Genomic DNA, 18,986 nt, shown 5'->3' with positions numbered 1-18,986 from the left:
TGATTTATTTATTCATCTCCTCCCAATTGCTGACCTCTACGTTCTTTTATTGCCTAGCCAAATGGAAGATTTGAAGTCGGCAAGAAGATTTGTCTGAGCATCTCTGGCCACCATCCAGAAACCTGGCAGCCCTCTTGGAGCAGTAAGTATCCTGAAATACAAATTCCAGGTTCTCCACATGTTGGTCATTCCTCTTGTTTTCTAGTTTGTTCTTTCTCCAACTACAGGTCAGTGTTTTAGTGTAGTGTTGAGAGCCACACTTTAATAGTGTATCATAATGCATGCACAATGCTGTATGACTGTACTGTCTAGTGCACTCTTTCTACAGTGATAAAATATTATAAATGTGACTTCATAAGTTCACGTCTTATGGTTCCTCTTAAGTAGTTATAAAGCAGAGGTTGACTGATGAGACTTATAATACATTATGACTGCCTATTCCTGGGTCTTGGGACTTTCTTTGAAGTAGTTACAGGGGCCTCCAGCAAAAAAAAAGACCATTTATTTTCACTAAAATTCCATTCATAACGCAATTTTATGAGTCACGGCTTTCATACATTTTCTGTGATAAAACATCTAAAAGCAAAGTTCTCATCAGGTGGAGATCCTGGGACAAAATCTAATCATGGCCTAATTTGTGTCAGGCTACAGGTCCTTGACTTGAAATCCATTGGCCAGAACTATACTATACTCACTTATACACACCGCCGTAATAATACATGATAATTACTAATGATGCAGCGTGGATTGTTTTAAATACATAAAAATACATTACACTATACTTACCACCAGCAATACAACACTATAATGAAACAAGCATTATGTATGGATCAATATGTATTTCACTTAGCACACATGCAATGATAACTAATGATGTATATAGCATACCACTGAGTCCTTACTACAGTTGATTGGGGCTGAAGCAGTATGACTTTGATGCTTTAGTCAATGTTCTGCTACCCTTTCTTGTGGATGTTAACACGTTCTGACCAAGTACACCCCTTCATGTAAATGGAATTCCCTCATGGGGGTGGCCTCTTTCAGCAGAATAATGCGCCCTGATACACTGCACAAATTGTTCGAGAATGGTTTGAGGAACACAACTTGTTTGAGTCCTGGCCTTGGCCTCCAAATTCTCCATATCTTAACCCAGTTGATGAACTGGAAAAACAAGTCCATAGAGGCCCCACCTCACAATCTACTGGACTGAAAGGATCTGCTACTGATGGCTTGGTGCCAGACACCACAGCATACCCTCTGAGGTCTATTGGAGTCCGTGTGTCGATGGGTCAGGGCTGTTTTGGCAGCAAAAGTGGGACTTACTCAAAATTAAGCAGGTTTTTGTAATGTTATGGCTGATTGTGTGGTATATTCCAATGTCTGACATGATATGTTCAACCTTACATTTCCACAACAACAGTTTGTTAGTACAGCAACAAAGTTATGCTTCACTCACTGCTCTGAGTTTTTCTTTTTAAGACAAATATGGATTTTATTCACTAATTATCTCCATCTCCTTTCAAGTTGTTTTACGACTGTTCAGCTGCCACGAAGAAAAACCCCCCAAAAAAAGCTGAACATTGAAAGAAGCAGAAGAAAGTACTCCCTTTGAGTTGCAAAAGGGCTTTCATTTTTGAAACATCTTACCAAGACTTTTCTTTGATAGAAGCTTAACAGCAATCAAACCTTGGCAAAATGGAGGTGACTGAAGGTAATTAGTGAATACAAAGTTATTTTTCAGTTAAAAGAATAAGCTCAGAGCAGCAGAGCAGTGAGTGACATACACTCTGGTTGTACTGATATAATTAGTGAAGTGGAAATGTACGCTACACTAAAATTATCAAGACAACAAGCAGATAAGTAAAACAGGACTGCTTCTTAAATATGAAATGATCTTGCTCTTGATTAGACAAGTATCTTACTTTTACAGAGAATAGACGGTGCTGTACTCTATGGTTGGAATTAAAATCTCCAAACTTAATGACAGTGTGACATTATGTCAAAGATGTCTCTGTATTGTGATGCAGAGATGCACTATATAGAGAAAAATATTGGGACCCCTTATCATTAAATTAGCAGGGACTTCAATGACATTGCATTCTAAATACACAGACAGCTCTGTAGGCATAGCCGCTTCCACTCTTCTGGGAAGGCTTTCCACAAGGTTTTGGAGTGTTTCCGTGGGAATTTTTGGCCATTCATGCAGTAGAGCATTAAAGAGGTCAGGCACTTATGTTGGACGAAAGGTCTGGCCCACAATCTCTGTTCCAGTTCACCCAAAAGGTCTTCAGTGGGGTTGAGGTCAGGGCTCTGTGCAGGCAGGCCACACCAAACTCATCCAGCCATGTCTTTATGGACTTTGCTTTGTGCACTGGGACACAGTCATGCTGGAATAGAAAAGGGTCTTCAACAAACTGTTGCCACAAAGTTGGAAAGCATAGCATTGTCCAAAATGTCTTGGTATGCAGAAGCATTAAGATTTCCCTTCACTGGAACTAAGGGGCCTAACTCAACCCCATCCCAACACTTGTGCCTATATAGTACATGTACTGATGTTAGCATGCTAACCAGCTATCCACAGCCTGCATATCTTAGCTCCGTGTAATTTCAGCTGGGAGATGTATTCAGGCAGCGAGTTTCACAAGCTCTCTTAACGTTTTCTCTAATAAGTAAACAAATTAAACTTGCAAAAGAAAAAAATAAAGTAAATATTCTTACACATATTTTCCTTACCAAAGAAAAGAAATACAAACATAAACTTTTTGAATTCAAATTTCTCTTTTTTTGTGCTGAATTGCCTGGAGCCCACACACGGCTTTAACATAGTTGTACAAACAGTTTATGAGTTAATGATTACATGTAATCACTTGCCAGCCGATAGTCATAGGTGCATTACTAAATTCAGTCTCAATCGGAGCATTGTTAGTTTCAGGATTTAGTGTTTTGGGGACTGCGGGCAAATTGACACAGAGTAAAAATGCTAAAAGAGATCAAATACTCAGAGTGAGTTAAACTTTTTGTTAAAGTTGCAGCTACAACCAGTATGCTCCTCACTTTACTGCCGCTGGTCCAAGACCGTTATTTATGAAATAACAATTGACTAGAATTTCCCTTCAGGGATAAATAAAGGAATTTCTGATTCTGATTCTGATTCTGACTAGGAAGACATGAGATTTCAGGGCATATTATGGCAATATGTAATTTAAACATGTACATTGTTAAAACAATATGTTTAACAGACAAGCAGGTGTAGCAGTGTTTAATCAAGTAGTCGACTAGTCATGCACATACCTAGTACATGATGGTGGTGAGCCTCTTCATTGGCAGAAGAACTTAGTTTCATACCTCTAGAGTCAAGACTGTTAATTTATTTCTACCAAGAACTCATTTTCCTTCTCTACTGGTGATCTGTCCTTTTGCTGAGCTCTGCTTTCATGTTACATCTCAGCATGGGACTTTAATCAGAGGGAACTCAGTGGGAGACAGTGCATCTTTCACAAGCATTAAACCAAAAACAGTTTTTTTTTTTCTTTAGATTATTTTTTCAGGCAGTTATCCTTTATTTGATAGGGCAGCTAGGGAGAGGTGAGGGGGGGCATATTGTGGAGGGCCACAGCCCGGAATCGAACCTGTGCCACTACCAAGGACTCAACAACAACACAGGTTGTTCTAAACCTCTTTTTCCCAACATACTGCAGGTCACATGGCTGGCCATGCCTAAGAGATTTGACTTCCCCCACTGAGTTCTTAAAGTGTTGTGTACTGTAAGTTGTGTCTCATCCTGTTTAGAATGACCGCAGGGGGCCTGGCTGGATAATTGCCATGAGTTCCATCACAGGCAGGCCAGCAGTAGTGATTTTACAGTTACACTCCCTACTGTTGGCTGCTGCTTTAAATCATGTGCTACGCCTACATATTTAATGAAGTGTGGCAAAGTAATTCAAGCATCCTTTCTGGCATCACTTTGGAAAAGATTTACATTTTTCTATTTTACATATTCTTCTTCATTTAGAGCCATTTATGGAAAAAATAAATGAAAAAAGAATATATATATATATATATATATATACACACACACACACATGCTCTTTTCTTGGTTTGTTTGTAGTTTATATTTGAAAATAAGGACTGCAGTGTCTCAAGCCTAGTCCACAATGAGTTTTAAGTAACATCACATAGACTGCCAAATATGTACTCTATTTATGTGTAAGCACACATACACTGATCTCATCTTTTTCGGAGCCTTTGAACTGAGCAGCGTTAACAGACTAACTGCTGTTGTCTAATTAAAATGTGCTGCTCCTCCTTCTGTTAATCAAAGAGAAGAGAACACTTAATTTCACAACACACTTTTTGCTCCTACTTTGATTTTTCTGGTTACTTAATTCAAATGGCACTGAGTGAAGTGAGTTGGGTTTTCATCTTGACTGCACTGCCGCTTCACTGTAAGTCTCATTGTTGGTGGGATGAGAGGAGCAGACTAGTGCTGAAGATTCTAAAGTAATTAACTTTTTAAAGTTACTACCTAATTATTTCATTAAGAAAGAATTGTTACAATTTGCCATACAGTATTTGTAATTTTTATGTAATTTAATTGCATTGAGAAGGAGTGAATTCAGATGTCCCATAATTCAGTTCAAATGCTCGATTAGAGTTGATCCCAGCCATTTTAGACAATGCTTGAAATTCCACCAGGTGCGCCGCAGCACTCTTCAGAAGTGTCCCAGGAGTGACTCTTTGCTATGCTCTGCAGAAAATACAAAGCTTTTCTTTTATTTTTGACGGATACCATGTCGAGACTAATCCGGGCAGGAAGGCAAGGCATAGAGAATCCAGTCAGTTCTCAAAATAAAACACCTTGCGCAGATCCATGATCATATATCACATCAGAACAGACGAAAATGAAACCATTTAACTATGTAGCCTACGGTACTTACCCATGATAGAACCACACAAGTCAAGGAAAAATGACTAAATCAACAAAATCTAGATATGTCAACCAAACAGTGCGCTTTTGAAATGTGAGAGGTATTAAGCCATGAGGAGGACAGGACAAAACCATGTCGCAATTGCAGCGTGATGTGGGAATTCCTAATGCAATCAAACTGTTGATGATGGTGATTCACGGTTGCTTTTACTGTATGTTGTAATGTAACTGTTTCCATGTGGGACATCACTTGGGACAGGAAAAAAATCTACCAAAGAGCAAATAAATTAAATGGTACATTGCAGCATGGAAATCCACCCTTTGATGTGTATTGAAATGCTGTTTAGAAAAATATGAAATGATTGACCAAAAAATTGGTGGTACGTGTAACTGGGCCTTAACACTTAAAGCCAGACTCTTGGTGTGCATGTATGTCTTCAGTATGTTTGGTAGTTATCATAATAAAATTCATTGTGGATAGCCTTTAAAGTAGACTTTTCTTTGAAAGACAGATATAATAGGCTTCCAGATGCTTTATTCAGTATATTGGATAGACTGAAGCAAAGACAACAAACACAACCGGTCATCACATAGACACAAACAAACCCCTGACCCTCGCCATATTGTAAAATGTCTCGTGCCAGCTGGAGAATGTGTGAGTACACACGCATGATGGATGTCCTCACTGAGACCAGGGTAAATCCAGGCTTACGCTCAGAAAACAAAAGCATCATTCCAGCTTATGTAACACGGCTACTGAACATGACAACGTGTGCAGCCTGTCTTGTAATTTAACCTTCTCTGTTTTACCCAGCAATGTGGAACACTCTCAATCTCTAATTTTTCTCATCTCCTCTTTGTTTTTTCTCCTCTTGTCTGTTTCTCTTCCAGTTCGAACCGCCTTAATAGCTATAATCGGATTCATGCCAACAAAAGGAGAAGGAGCAATAGGATCTCTTGATTATACCCCAGAAGAGAGGAGAGCCCTTGCCAAAAAGTAAGATGTGGTAGATGAAAATCTGTCCTGTGTTTACACTGCAGAGCATGTGTATGCATTGCTGTGAGTAGAGAATGATGATCAGAGGAGTGTGGGGAGTGGTCTGGAACAGGTTGTATATATGATATAATCTTGCTTTATGAATTAGAAAATGTACAGTTTGAGAATATAATCACTGCTGACAGTACATGCATGATGCTTATAAGATGGCATTAACACTGCAAACTTCATGCAAGCATATAATAATATCACCACCTGAGCCTCAATTGGCATGCAAGCCCTATAACAACTGCCTGGTCACAAAGGGAAAAGAGCGCGTCCAAGCCAGTCCTGATATTTAAAGATGACAAATTCATTATCACCAAAATACCTGGTCTCTGAAGAGAGCATGAATGGGCACGTTGCTTTTCATTTCGCGCTGCATTTCCTCTGAGAAAATGGTGCAAAGCCAGAGAAAGAGAGGATTCATTTAGCACCGCTCTTCTGTTCGCAGATGAGGTTTGGGCCTTGATCAACAGGCTGTTTCATTAGCGCATGGAGATGAGATAGACAGGAAGACGCACTTTGCTATAAATACATTGCTGTTTATCAGCTTGAAGGACAACCTTTTTTTCCCATTCAGTATAACGTTTAAGCAGCACTTCTTTTTGGTTTCTCATCTTTGTGCACTGGGGAATTGTGAAAACTGTCAATCAAACTAGGTCCTCTGCACAGCAAGAAAAGTCTTGTGTCCAATATTTTCAGAGTTTGCTGAGTTTGTGACTGACAAGTAAACTGACAATGCAGATGGCCAGCTTGTGATGTGGGAGGACAAACATGGGGATCCTGTGGAGGTCTGGGAAATCTCAGACAACTATATGAATAATGTCATTCATTCGTGACACCTGGCACATACCTGGTACATTTCTTGTACGGGAGAACTGCTGTCATGACATACATTGTTATATTAGTTGTTAAAAGTAGCTTATAATGACAGTGGTCTATCTGATCAGGTCAAATTGCATGGGTTTACTAGTGGATCATGTTATTTACATAACAAAAATTCAAGTAAACTAAGGTATTTATTTCCCTACAAATACTTCACAAAATGTACATTATTTTCACTGCTGATAACTGTTGACAGGCCTACAGAAAAATCTGTTTCCTCTGCCTGTTCAGTGACATCTTCCAATTTGCTCAAAGCAATGCACATATCATATATATAACATCTGTGCTTGTTCAGGGAAGAGGCTTAAGAGGAAAGGTTAGCATATCAGTACGTGCTGAAATATTTTAATAACATGCTCTATTAATATTCTTCATGCACTCAGAATGGGAAGTGAATCTTCTCTTCCACCAACAACCAGTCAAAAGGTTTCTTTTATGTTTACTTGCTGTAACACTATCCATACAGGCTGCATAGTCAGCAGCACTTTCAGGGCTGAAATAAGTCAAATAACATCAGACAATTGAAATAATTGAAAAATAAAATGGAATAGAATACATCACAACAATGTGAGATAAAGACAATAACAACAACAACAACAGCAATAAAACAAAATAGATGGAAATGTTGAATATAAAACAGTATGCTAGAGTTAGTAGAAGCTTTCTGAAAAGAAGATTTATGAAGTGAAACTTTGGAGAAATTAATTAAACATTATCATTGATTCTGCAAGCGTCAGATCTTCAGACAGGGAGTTGCATAGCTCAGGGGCTCTGACTGTAAAAACTCTAACTTTTGGGACTTAAGGAAAATCTTGCCATTGGATCTGAGACTTTGCTCTACTTCACAGGGGAGCAGCAATTTGGCAATACAACAGAGAGCTTTACCATTAAGTGCTTAAGGTATTCAATAAAATCTTAAAATCAGTTTTAAAACTTAGTGGTAACCAGCAAAAAAGGCTAAAACAAGGCTTATGTTGTCATCTACTAGCTGACCTGAGTTTATAGCTGGCGTGACATTTGCACAGAGGGAGGCAAGATGCTTTTGTACGGTTGGCATAGTCTTTGGAGAATGATTTCAGAAGGCAAACATCCAAAGACTGTAACCTATATATATACACAATAGAAGGAAAAGTATTTGGACACATCTCTTTATTATTGAAGTCAGGTGTGGTAAGGGGATGTTTTAGGGGTTGGGCTAGGCTCCTTACTTCTAGTGAAGGGAAATCTTACTGCTTCAGCATACCAAGACCTTTTGGACGATGCTGTGCCTCCAACTCTGCAGCAACAGCCCCTAGAAGACCCCTCCACTCCAGCATGACTGCAAGCCAGTGAACAAAGCATAGGACAAACTGCAAGCCAGCACCGCCATTCAAGACCAGTGCCCATTCCCAGAAATGCTTCACTGCATTAATGGGCTCACCAAAACACTCCAGTATCCCATAGAAAGCCTTCCCAGAAGAGTGGAAGCTACCGCAGCTGCAAAAGAGTACCAACCTTATACCACTGTCCTTGGACTTAGAATGCAATGTCACCAAAGTGCCCGCTGGTGTAATGGTCATTTGTCCCAATACTTTTGTCTGTGTAGCATATTTATGTGTCATCTGCATAAGAATCGTATTGGATATTGGGATATGTCCCAGTGGTAGCATGTATACATCTATCTAATCATTTTCTTCCACTTACCTGGAGTTGGGCTGTGGTGACAGCAGGCTAAGCATTGTGTTGTATGTTCCAGATGTACCTTTCACAAGCAACATATTCCAGCTCCTCGGGGAACCTGGGGGATCATAAGCCAGTTGAGATTCCTCTCGCGAGTTCTGGGTTTACACCAGACTCTCCTACCAGTCTGAGCAGTCCACAGAAACCATGTTAGCTATCACTTTTGTTATACAACCACCAGAGGGCTCATAAAAGTGGCCACAGTGCACCATAACTCTAGCAGTACCACCACAGGCTTTACCAGGGGTCATAGATCAGCAGTTCCTGTTGTTGGCAAGTTCGCCCTTCCAGAATCATCTAACAATTTGCCAGAACTTCTTTGAGGCCAAATGAAATTCCTTCTTTTTTGCTTCTGCAACTGTCAAACCTACAGTTATACTGGCCTCTTGGTACCTGTCTGCTGCTTCAGGAGAACCCAGGGCCAACCAAAACAGAAAGACCTCTTCATTTAGCTTGACCACTTATTTTCACCAAGACCTCAATGTGCCACTACAACAGCCACCGATGAACTTCTGACGACAGTTTGTACAAGCTGCCTCTGCAGTGGAAGCTTTGAACATGGCCCGCTTTTGATGCCAGTGATGGGAGTTGAAGGCCTTGCGGGAGCCTCCTTAATTTTCCAGTTTACTGTTACTGCATGTTTGCATTGACCAGGTTTGTCCAACAGCCTTCCTCACTATCTTATTCATCTAATCTAGAGTTGGTGGTCCCAGTCACCCCTTCCAAGTTTTTCCATTGTGACCTACATGAGTGTTGAAGCCTCTCAGCAGAACTAGAGGGTCTTTAGATGGAATCTTTTCCAGGAGACCTCCCGAGAAGGCATTGCACATCACTTTTATTGTAACTTTCATATTTCAGCGTGCACTTTTGGACAGTCTCATCTTGACAGTTTTTGTGCTGTTGTACTCAACAGTTTACACAAAAAGCGACAGAAGTAGTGAAGAAAGAGATAAGAGAGAAAAAACATGATTGTAGGATTGTCTGTTTTGGAAAATAACAAAAATGATCCAACCTGTCGAGTTTCAGATGCTGTTTGATGATCGAACAAACACTCTGTTTGAAGCTTAGTGATGCCTTCAAACCTTCCTGTCACCAAATGATATCAAATATGAAGTGACATTGCAGTTACAACAATTCCAAACCAATGACTGAAACAATGTCTCAAAATGCTGCTGACCTCTTAGTATGCATTCTTTTACAAACCAAATCTCCAGTTTTGGTATTTCTGTTTAAGCTCAGATGTGTTTGTGATGATCAGCACTTATGCCTAAAAGGGATTTACACAAAGACTGCCTGTTAAAGCTGTTTATAGTCCAGTATAATGATAAGTGGAGGTGTAAGAGATCATTTGCTGCCTTACAAAATGTTCGATGCCTAGTAAGCCTGGCTTTTTCCCTTGCTACTTCTTAATTTCATTTGAATACGACCCAGTTTCAATTTGGCTGCAGAAGAAGACGCTGATATGGATCATTTAATACCATAATGTATAAAAATCTATCTACAACACCTTTAGCCCGAGGAGCTCCGTAGTGATAATACAGTGTTCCTCAGAACATGATTCATCCTTCCACTTCACAGCTGTAACATCAATACATTAGCTGCTTCAAGGGATGATAAGCTTTTCTAAGACATCCCAACAGAAGCATCTTTTATGTGTTGGATTTTTATGTTTTTCCCCACATCACTGCACTAAGCATCTGTGTTGATCCTTCTCTCAGCAATATTGCCCTCAACCCTGCTGTCAGGACTGACATGAAGGCGTAAAGGTACATGTAACAGCCTGATGTCTTAACAGTGTGGGGCAGCCCGCAAACAGACAGCCATGGCCATAAACACACTCACACAGCTTTTGAAGCCGGGTTTTCTGACAGTTTGTTTACAGGATTCAGTTCGCAGTTCTTTAAATTACTGGCACCTCAGCCTAAAAATCTGTATAGCTTCACAAGATGCCAAATTGCAATCAGCTGCACACTAGATGACAGTACTTTTTTTTGGCAGATAAATCAATGAGACCCCCTCTGCTCACACTAACTTTATAAAATGTAGCATTTAAATGACTGAGTCTGAGTTCTTTGTCTGGTTTCTTGTTCTTTGTTTGTGGTGACCACAACACACTCCCATCAGTCAACAACTCTGAACTGTAGCTCCGTATCAAACACAGTTTTGATTTGTCACCTGTTAGACTGCTCCACAATAGTGCTATGTGTTTGTTCATGTTTACACTGCTATAGTGAGGACTGGGCTGTCATCACTTCCTTAAGGGACTGTTTGATGACCGAGACTTAATTGATGAGTTAAGGATGGGGTTTGATAAATTGCTTTCAGATTAATGATTAAGTTATATCTGGGGTTGTGGTCACTGTTTTCTTTGTCCACCAGCTGCAGTAACCATCGAGCAGTCAAGGTTTTTACTTTAAATGAAGTCACATCATCTTAGCTACCTGACTATAAGTTGGACAGGTTGTTAAAAGCCAACTCATGGAAATAATTACTCTCTTAAACTTTTACAAAATTTAACTGATCGGCACACCAAAGGAACTGCTCCTGACAGCCGCTACCACAGCTATAAAAGCCGTAAACTGAAAAGGATGTCTACAGGACAGATTTATCACTGATTATTTAGGGCAACAAAGAAACTGTCTAATCAGGTTGAATGAACAAAGCTAAGCAAATTGTCATTTTAGCATAATATTAGTCCATTGAGTCTTAGAACACAGGAACAATACATCCAGGTATTTGAAAGAGAAAACAAAGGTAAATAATAAAATTGTCTGTTATTGTCGTTCTTCATATGTCCTAGTAATCAAGAAACAATAACTCATTCTCACATTGCCAAACCAACTGTTGTGTCCAGATGAATAGGTGACTCGTTTGCTGAGTTGGCAAGTTGCCCTGGGGGAATTTCCTTCTGCAGCTGATTTCTCTGTTTGCTTTCAGTTGGATTTAATGATCTGTCTAAACTTAAAATGATCTGCTTGCGTGCTGTTTTGAGTCGCGCTTCCCACATCTTTACATTATTTTAAACCTAACTGCGCTTCATGATGAATTACAAGCATGAACCACTGTATAATTGCATGACGTATCAGTGACAAACATAATTATTGTACAAGCTGGCTGTTAAAAGTCTGACACGCTCATTTTTCAGTTCATTTGGCAGATGAACTTGATGCAGAGCGCCAGCACATTAATGTTGGGTGCTATTCATAATTAACAGGTCATTTATCTTGTTACAGAACCACCGCTATTGCACTCACAGTAATATCTTTACTTGAGAAGCAGGTTGTTCACTCAGAGTGGAGCTACTTTTTTTTAAAATATGATTTCTGAATGCTAAATAGATTGAGAGGTGCTCTTGGGGGGGAAGATGACCTCAACATGTAGCCTCTGTTCTCTGGCAGGTCCCAGGACTTCTGCTGTGAGTCATGTGGCTGCTCCATGCGCTCTGCCCTCCTGGCTCTGACACCAAACAGCAACCCCAGCGCTGAGGACCACAAGGCTAAAGAGCTGGCCCAGCAAATCAACTTTAAGGTACAATCACTGCCTTGTACATGATTCACGTTTGAATCACAGTTCACTCAGCAATGTAACCCTCAAAGGAACAAAGCAGCTGACTGCACAAGCTACAAAGCAACGCCTGCTGCGGTTTTCCTCCTTTACTGTCTGTGCATAGAAAACGCTGATTTGTTCAGTGCTGTGACATGTTAGGACAATAAACCATTATCAGTCTCTTACCCATTTAACTTTACTCATATCACACTTTTCATGAAATTGTCTAAAAATAATGGGCGATTTAAATGAGAATATTAAACTCTGAAATAGTGTCTGGGGCCTTTATTTGAAAAAGGCTTACAAGTTATATCAGTATACTTAAAGAGTTCAGTTGATTTTTCCTCTTACTTGTGGTGTTATTAGGGTTCAGCTGGGACTTGGGTGTAACATGCATTTTTAGGTAAGAATTATTTACACAATATTGCCACGCAGAAGGAATTGTGCATCTACTCGTGGAGGCTCATCCTTGCGACAGGGTGGTATATGAACATTAACGCCTCTTCGGCTGAGCTGTAACGTTAGCCAGCCTCCCATCAGTGAGCAGAGGCTTACTTCGTTCTGTGCAGTGGTACAAAAAGAAAATAGCTCCTGCATGAAACTGTTCACAACAAGTTTAGTCGTTTATATTGAGTAGCCCGCTCGTGATTCTGGAAGGAGACAATGCTGTGACATTGTGGTGGTTTTGTTTGTTTGTTTTAGTGCCATTTAGTTTCAGTTTGTCGTCATTATTTTCATGCATACCCAATGTTTTACATCAGTGCAACAACACAGTCAGGTTATACTTTTAACACAAATAATGCTCTCATTCTAGTTTTTCTACACTGCTCAGTTTTCCCAGTCTTTTTATGCTCATCACTGTACTGTTGTCATTTCTCAAACATCAGTTAACAAATAGGCCACTCCAAGATCCATTTAGTAGCTGCTCTGGGGATTTCAATCATATTGCATGATCCTGATGAGTGTTTTTCTTTCCTCTAAGGACTTGTCATGCATGTTGGCCAAAAATTTCCTCTTCAAAGTTAATTCTTAGAAACAGATGAGGCTCACCACTTAGTGGCTGTTCTGTGAAAATGCAAAATAAATATTACTTATAACACAGAAACACACTTCATACTTTAAATACTCCAGTCATATCGTTTGTGTGTTTTTGAATTGTTATCAAGGATTAAAACTCTCAGGGTAATGATTCAGGAACTGACTCTGAAAGCCTGCAACAAAGTAGAAGCACGTGTGAGCATGACATGACTATTGTTGTTGTACTGATGAAATTATTGCTGTGGAAATGTACATTATACTGATCCCACGTTAGCAACTATAGATTAGAACATTACGCTCTGTGCAGTGGTTTAATCTGCCCTCTTTTGAGAACCCAAATTTCTATTTATTTATGCCCCGTCCTCTTTTATTGTTTGAGATTTTCCCATTGGTTTCTTAATGGCTTTTATTTGAGGATTTATAGTAGTAGCTATAACAACAAGACAAGACTTCTAACAGGATGATCGGTCTATCAACCCACAGTCCAGTCCAGAAATGCAGAATGTTTAACTGGTAATTAACCACAGCAAACTCATGCAAAAAGAGACAACATGAGAGAGGAAATGTATTTATTTCAGAAAGAGATTTCATTGTGTTTAACACTTTTGAAGTAAATGTGACACTTTATGATATTATATATTGATTTTGATTTTGCTAAAGATGCATTATTAGTGTTTGTGACTGTAGTTGCCTGTGTCGCACTGCAGGCAGAGTCCAGTTTATCCAGACAGGCAAGTGAGAGCAGAGGTGCAGAAAACAAGCCTCCCACACTCACCCAGGGAGAGCAGGAAGCTGCTGACAGTCCCCAGGATGAACAGGTAGGTGTTCAGGTGTTGCCATTCTGGGCTTGCACAGGACAGCACATGATCTTCCTGCAGCTAGCCCACTACCTACAGAACACACCATCCCCAGTGGTTTTACATGGTTCAGCCTGTTAACCACAAATGTCATATTACTGGCAAACACTTCACAAAGCATGCTGTGCTTGGATGGCATTTCCATCTGCCAGCTAGCCATTGGTTTCAGTTCGTTTCAGAGCGCTGTGAAAATTCATCACCATGAACAGGTAGTCACCTTTATTATTCTTATACATTTTGATATTGTGTTATGTTGTTATTGATGTTGTCGTGGTGCTGGCAACAACTGAGTTTGTCCTCTCAGTTGTTCACTCTGCTGGATTAATCCTCTCAAAACATGTGTCAAGCCTTCCTGGCATAGTGCTATAGTTGCCTTGGTAACAAATAATAGGTACATTCTAATAGGAAATAATAGGAAATCAGCTTAAAACATATACAATTTTGCTTCACTGCAAATTGGGTCTTGCATTTGTAGTATTGTTACTATGGCTAAGATGAGGAAAGGCAGCTGGTCTGAATGTTTGTGAAACCTTTAATGATGTGAAGCAGAATGGTAACATTGTTACCCAGACTGTCCATTGTAAACATCCATCACAGCACAATGTGATAGTAAGTACACTTACTGGGGAGAATAATGTTTTCTGACATGATGTCCGGAATAAGAAGCTGTAAGATACTCAAATTATCCTTTCAGGTGTGTTTTGGAAAATTGTCAACAATAATATAAAGTATATGTGATTTGTAGGCTAAGCCATGCAAAACCGCCATGGTTCCTTCCCCGGCAACATCAGAATTCCCCAGAAACACAAGTCTCACTCAGGGAGAAGTCTCACTCTGAAATCTCATGAGAGATGAGCTGTTGCAGGAAGATGATACTGGAAATGTGAGTCAGAGCTGGAGAGAGGAGTTTCGAGTTTACCTCTAGGAAGTTTTCCAAGCTGATTTTAGCAATCTAGATGAGGCAACTACTCCAACAACTCAAAGAGACTGAGACTTCTGTTTGAGCAAGACTTGTGTTTCTGGTTAAACAGGATCTACAGTCATTTACATACCAAAATATATAAATATAGGGCCCACAATTAAAGAATACCGGAACTCCCTTTCAACAGGAATAAAGCAAAGAACCGGGGAAATATAACATTATTTTCTTATACTTTCAAAACCCAACCCTCAAGATTTTTGAGAATACAGTCGAAGCTCACATTTTATCCAGTCCTTTCTGCCCTGTGTTTTTGATGTGTGTAGCACAGAACCGCACACCTGCAGCTCTTTGTCAGAATGAAAGCAGAGGAGAGACAGCACAGTAACATAGTGACTACACTTTTCTAGATCCCCGACCTCACACTTTGTCATGGCTGGAGGCTACACACCGCCAAAGGCTGACACCTAGAAATGTCAGAAACACTGCCAAATAGGAAGAAAATAAGAAAATATGGGCAGGATCAGTGGTTCCAAAAGTGGGTGCTGCAGCAGCCAAGGGTGCCCTGAGGATGGGCGAAGGGTGCAACAAGCTTTATCATATCATTATTCATTTAAAATGTTTCACTACATAAAAGAAACACAAGCAACATTTGCATTAAACCACATCCTGTGTTACATTTTTAAACATATCAGAAAAGAAGAAAGAGTAAAATAAATATCAGAATCGCCTCATTAAATAAGCAGTCATGATGCAGCTAATGACTACTCGCATATGCTGGTTGTCATGGTAACGCAACAGCAGCTTTCCAGCTGGGGACTGTTTCTCAGCAGCAGTCAGAAGTAGTGACGGTCAGAGCAGCGATGGAGATTTTGACAAAAGAGCTCAAAGAATGATGCATCTCAGCCCTCAGCACAGTCTGACAGGACTGAGCTCCCCAATAAATTTAAATCAGACTCAACACTACTCAGCTCATAGCATTATAGACAGGTTTTTGGCTGCTTGTGGAACATAGATATCCATTCACTGTGGTGTTATGTGTTTCCATCATCACATATGTTCACATATATGTATGCGATCTCACCGCCTCTTTCTTGGTATACAAGAAATCTAGACAAGAAAGTTCCTGTCGGTGCAGTCAGACCTGCTGGTCCTCCTAACATCAACAGCAGCCTCACTTGTACTTTCAACCTTAATGGTTTTGTTTGTTTGTCCTTGTACACCTTAAGCATAAGCTGGTTTTAGCTTTGAAAAAGACATAAAAGGGCGGCACGGTGTTGCATCGGCTAGTGCTGTCGCCTCATAGCAAGAGGGTTTCAGGTTCGAATCCCAGTCTGGGCCCTTCTATGTGGACTTTGCATGTTCTGGATGGATGGATGGATGACTAGAAATTTGTTATATATTTTATTGAGTTGTGTACTTATCCCACATGTTTCAAACACTGTTCAGACCTACGTTGTGTTTCGTTTGATTACCTGTCACTATAACTTCCAGGAGAGAGTCAGAGAGAGGAAGGAAGTTGACATTTCTGCCTGAGTCACATCAGATGGGCTTTCACTGGCAATGGTAGTGGTTTAACAATGAAGACAACAACTACCACAATCCCTTAGTACTTCATTTCCTCATCAAATTCCGTCAGCAGAAATTGTAAATTACATGTTTAACATATTAGTGTATATGATTGTATTCAAAGTGAAATATTTATCTGTAAATCTGCAGACTGCATGTTGATTCTGAGTGATTATGGAACTTAATATTGATACTGATAAAATCTCATTTCTAAAATTGGTCAAACATGTAATCATTATATATCAGCAAATATGCATGTTATATTAAGGGTTAGGTAGCACAGAGTACCAAAAAAAAAAAAAATTAAAAGCCTTCGGGGAAACACTGTTGTAGATCATAGTTTGTCAATGAAGTTCAGTCTGGCTGCTTTGGTCACTCGTCAGTTGTGTCACAAATGTGCAGCTGACGCCGACAAAGCAGAACCCTGATGCAGAGAGGCAGAGGTCCAAAATAATATTCTTTTAATAAATCAAAAACTCAGAACAGGCACACACTTACTGTGGCAAGGGATCAGGAAAACTGTGGTGACAAAACATGGCAAGGCGAGGAAACAAAAATAATTCCTGGCATGAAGACAAAGCAGATCCAGACATGAAGACTTTACCGACAACAGTGACAGGGAAGACGAGGACTAAATAGACAACATAAGAAGACACGGGTGCAACACATTAGGGAGGAGAAAGCAATCAGGATAAACTAAAGCAAAGCTACATGAAACAGGGACACACAGGGGAAGTGACACTTTCAAAATAAAACAGGACATGACAAAAACCTGGAACATAACACATGGAAACACATGACAAGACAAACATGAGACATGACATGAGGACTAGAATCCAAAAGACAAAGCATAAGCGAAACACAAGGCGTGACAAGTTGTGCCTGAAATGCTTCCAAAGGCAAGTTCAGGAAGCACCGACACTTGACGTGTTTGTCGTAATTTAAACACACCTTTCTCCAGCATCCTGTGGCTTGTGGACGGAGCAGTGGGTGTTCCAAAGCTCCACAGTGTACATTTTATATCGCTGCCTATGTGTAGTCCATTTCCCATCTTTCACGTTGTTCCTTTTAACTGGTGGTATGCTTCACAACCTAATGACTTCCCATTGTACTCCGTGATCATTTTGAATACGCATTGAGGGAAATGGTTGTGAATGATTGTATAGCAGCTCCATGCCAGCTGCACTGGCTGGACTGAGTTAATATGTAAAATCGAGCAGCTGGACATCAGTGCTCTCTCTCAACATCATTGTGCTACGGTAGCTCGAAGCCTGCGGTTCCACGGCTTCTTTTCACCAGTGCAGATGATATGGATGAGCTTTGTTGCCTAAGAGGATTGATTTTTGGCACCAGCTGCTCCCCGCGGAACCACAGCGACAGAGTCTGAAGGAGCAGAGAGGAGGGTCAACTTAGATTAGTGTTTGCGAGTTTGGATAAACTGAGGAAGGCCACGTCAAAAATAGGATTCGCCATCTGCCGCTGAAGTTGAAAGGACAAGCCTTGTCCAGAAAGAGACAGAACAGCCTACAGTACTCCATAATACATTGATTTTGTTCACATATGGAGGGATATAGGTTGGCTGTGTACTGTTTACAGCTTCCCCAGTTTGTGCACACTGCCTCCAGCCGTTCTCTAATTGGGTGAAATGTATGTTTTCTGTGTAAAAGCTCAGCCTGTCAGCACTGTTCATTGGTTAGTCACCCCCCCCCCCCTCGCAGCACACTGTCCTCCAGAGAGGACTCATTCTGTCAGCCCGGACACTTTAAATGTACAGGAGCTTCGCAAATTGGATCTTTAACTAATTCGAACACAGAGTATTTATGCTGAGGTTTCAATGTCCGATCTTAGAAGTTCGCGAGCTGCTCATTATGTCTGTGAAAGGAAGGAAAAGCATGTAGGGTTCATTTTTCTCTACGTATAAACTGCTTTTACAGAAAGTGTAAATCTGTGTGTGTGTTTGTGTAGCTGTGTGTGGGAGCAGAGCTGCTGCTAACGATTTACATTACTGATTAATTTACTGATTATTTTCTCAATTAAAGTCACCAGGACCGTAAAATGAAAATGCTCATCGCAAGTTCCGACAGATGTCCCCAGATGTCCTGTTTTGTCTGACAAACAACTCAGAATATAAAGACATTCAGTTTAATTAATCATTTAATCATTTAATTAATTTAATTAATCATTTAATCATTTAATAAACTTTAACGAGTTCTTCTTCTGATGACACTTGCAGCTGCCAAAGAATACCCTCTGTGTGCTAATAAAGCCATATTCATGACCTCATTTTTTTCTGTACTTTCTGTGGTCAGAATAACGATTAACAGTAAAATGACTGCAGCTGATACTGCTTTTTAATCACATCATTATTTCATGAGGATAAAGCTGTCTGACAGAATCGATATAAAGGCAGGTTAATGACAACAGCTGTACTGCGTGAACGGTATTTGGTATTTAAAATGAGTGATCACAGGAAGTAACTAAAGGCTT

At 40.1% G+C, this 18,986-nt stretch overlaps 1 protein-coding gene across 1 annotated transcript in view; it reads left to right on the top strand.

Moving 5' to 3' along the window:
- Positions 1–18,986, top strand: part of ube2j1 (ubiquitin-conjugating enzyme E2, J1) — a 47,225-nt gene that overhangs the window by 22,630 nt on the left and 5,609 nt on the right. Inside the window, exons 4-7 of the mRNA XM_046372289.1 lie at positions 58–142; positions 5,819–5,924; positions 11,969–12,098; positions 13,862–13,972. Of these exons, the coding sequence (XP_046228245.1) occupies positions 58–142; positions 5,819–5,924; positions 11,969–12,098; positions 13,862–13,972 (432 nt within the window). The remainder of the gene's footprint in view (positions 1–57; positions 143–5,818; positions 5,925–11,968; positions 12,099–13,861; positions 13,973–18,986) is intronic.

The sequence above is a fragment of the Scatophagus argus genome, chromosome 19, assembly GCF_020382885.2.
Source record: "Scatophagus argus isolate fScaArg1 chromosome 19, fScaArg1.pri, whole genome shotgun sequence".
Taxonomy (NCBI): domain Eukaryota; kingdom Metazoa; phylum Chordata; class Actinopteri; family Scatophagidae; genus Scatophagus; species Scatophagus argus.
The sequence above is the reverse complement of the archived record's forward strand: the minus strand, read 5'-3'. Positions and strand labels throughout refer to the sequence as shown.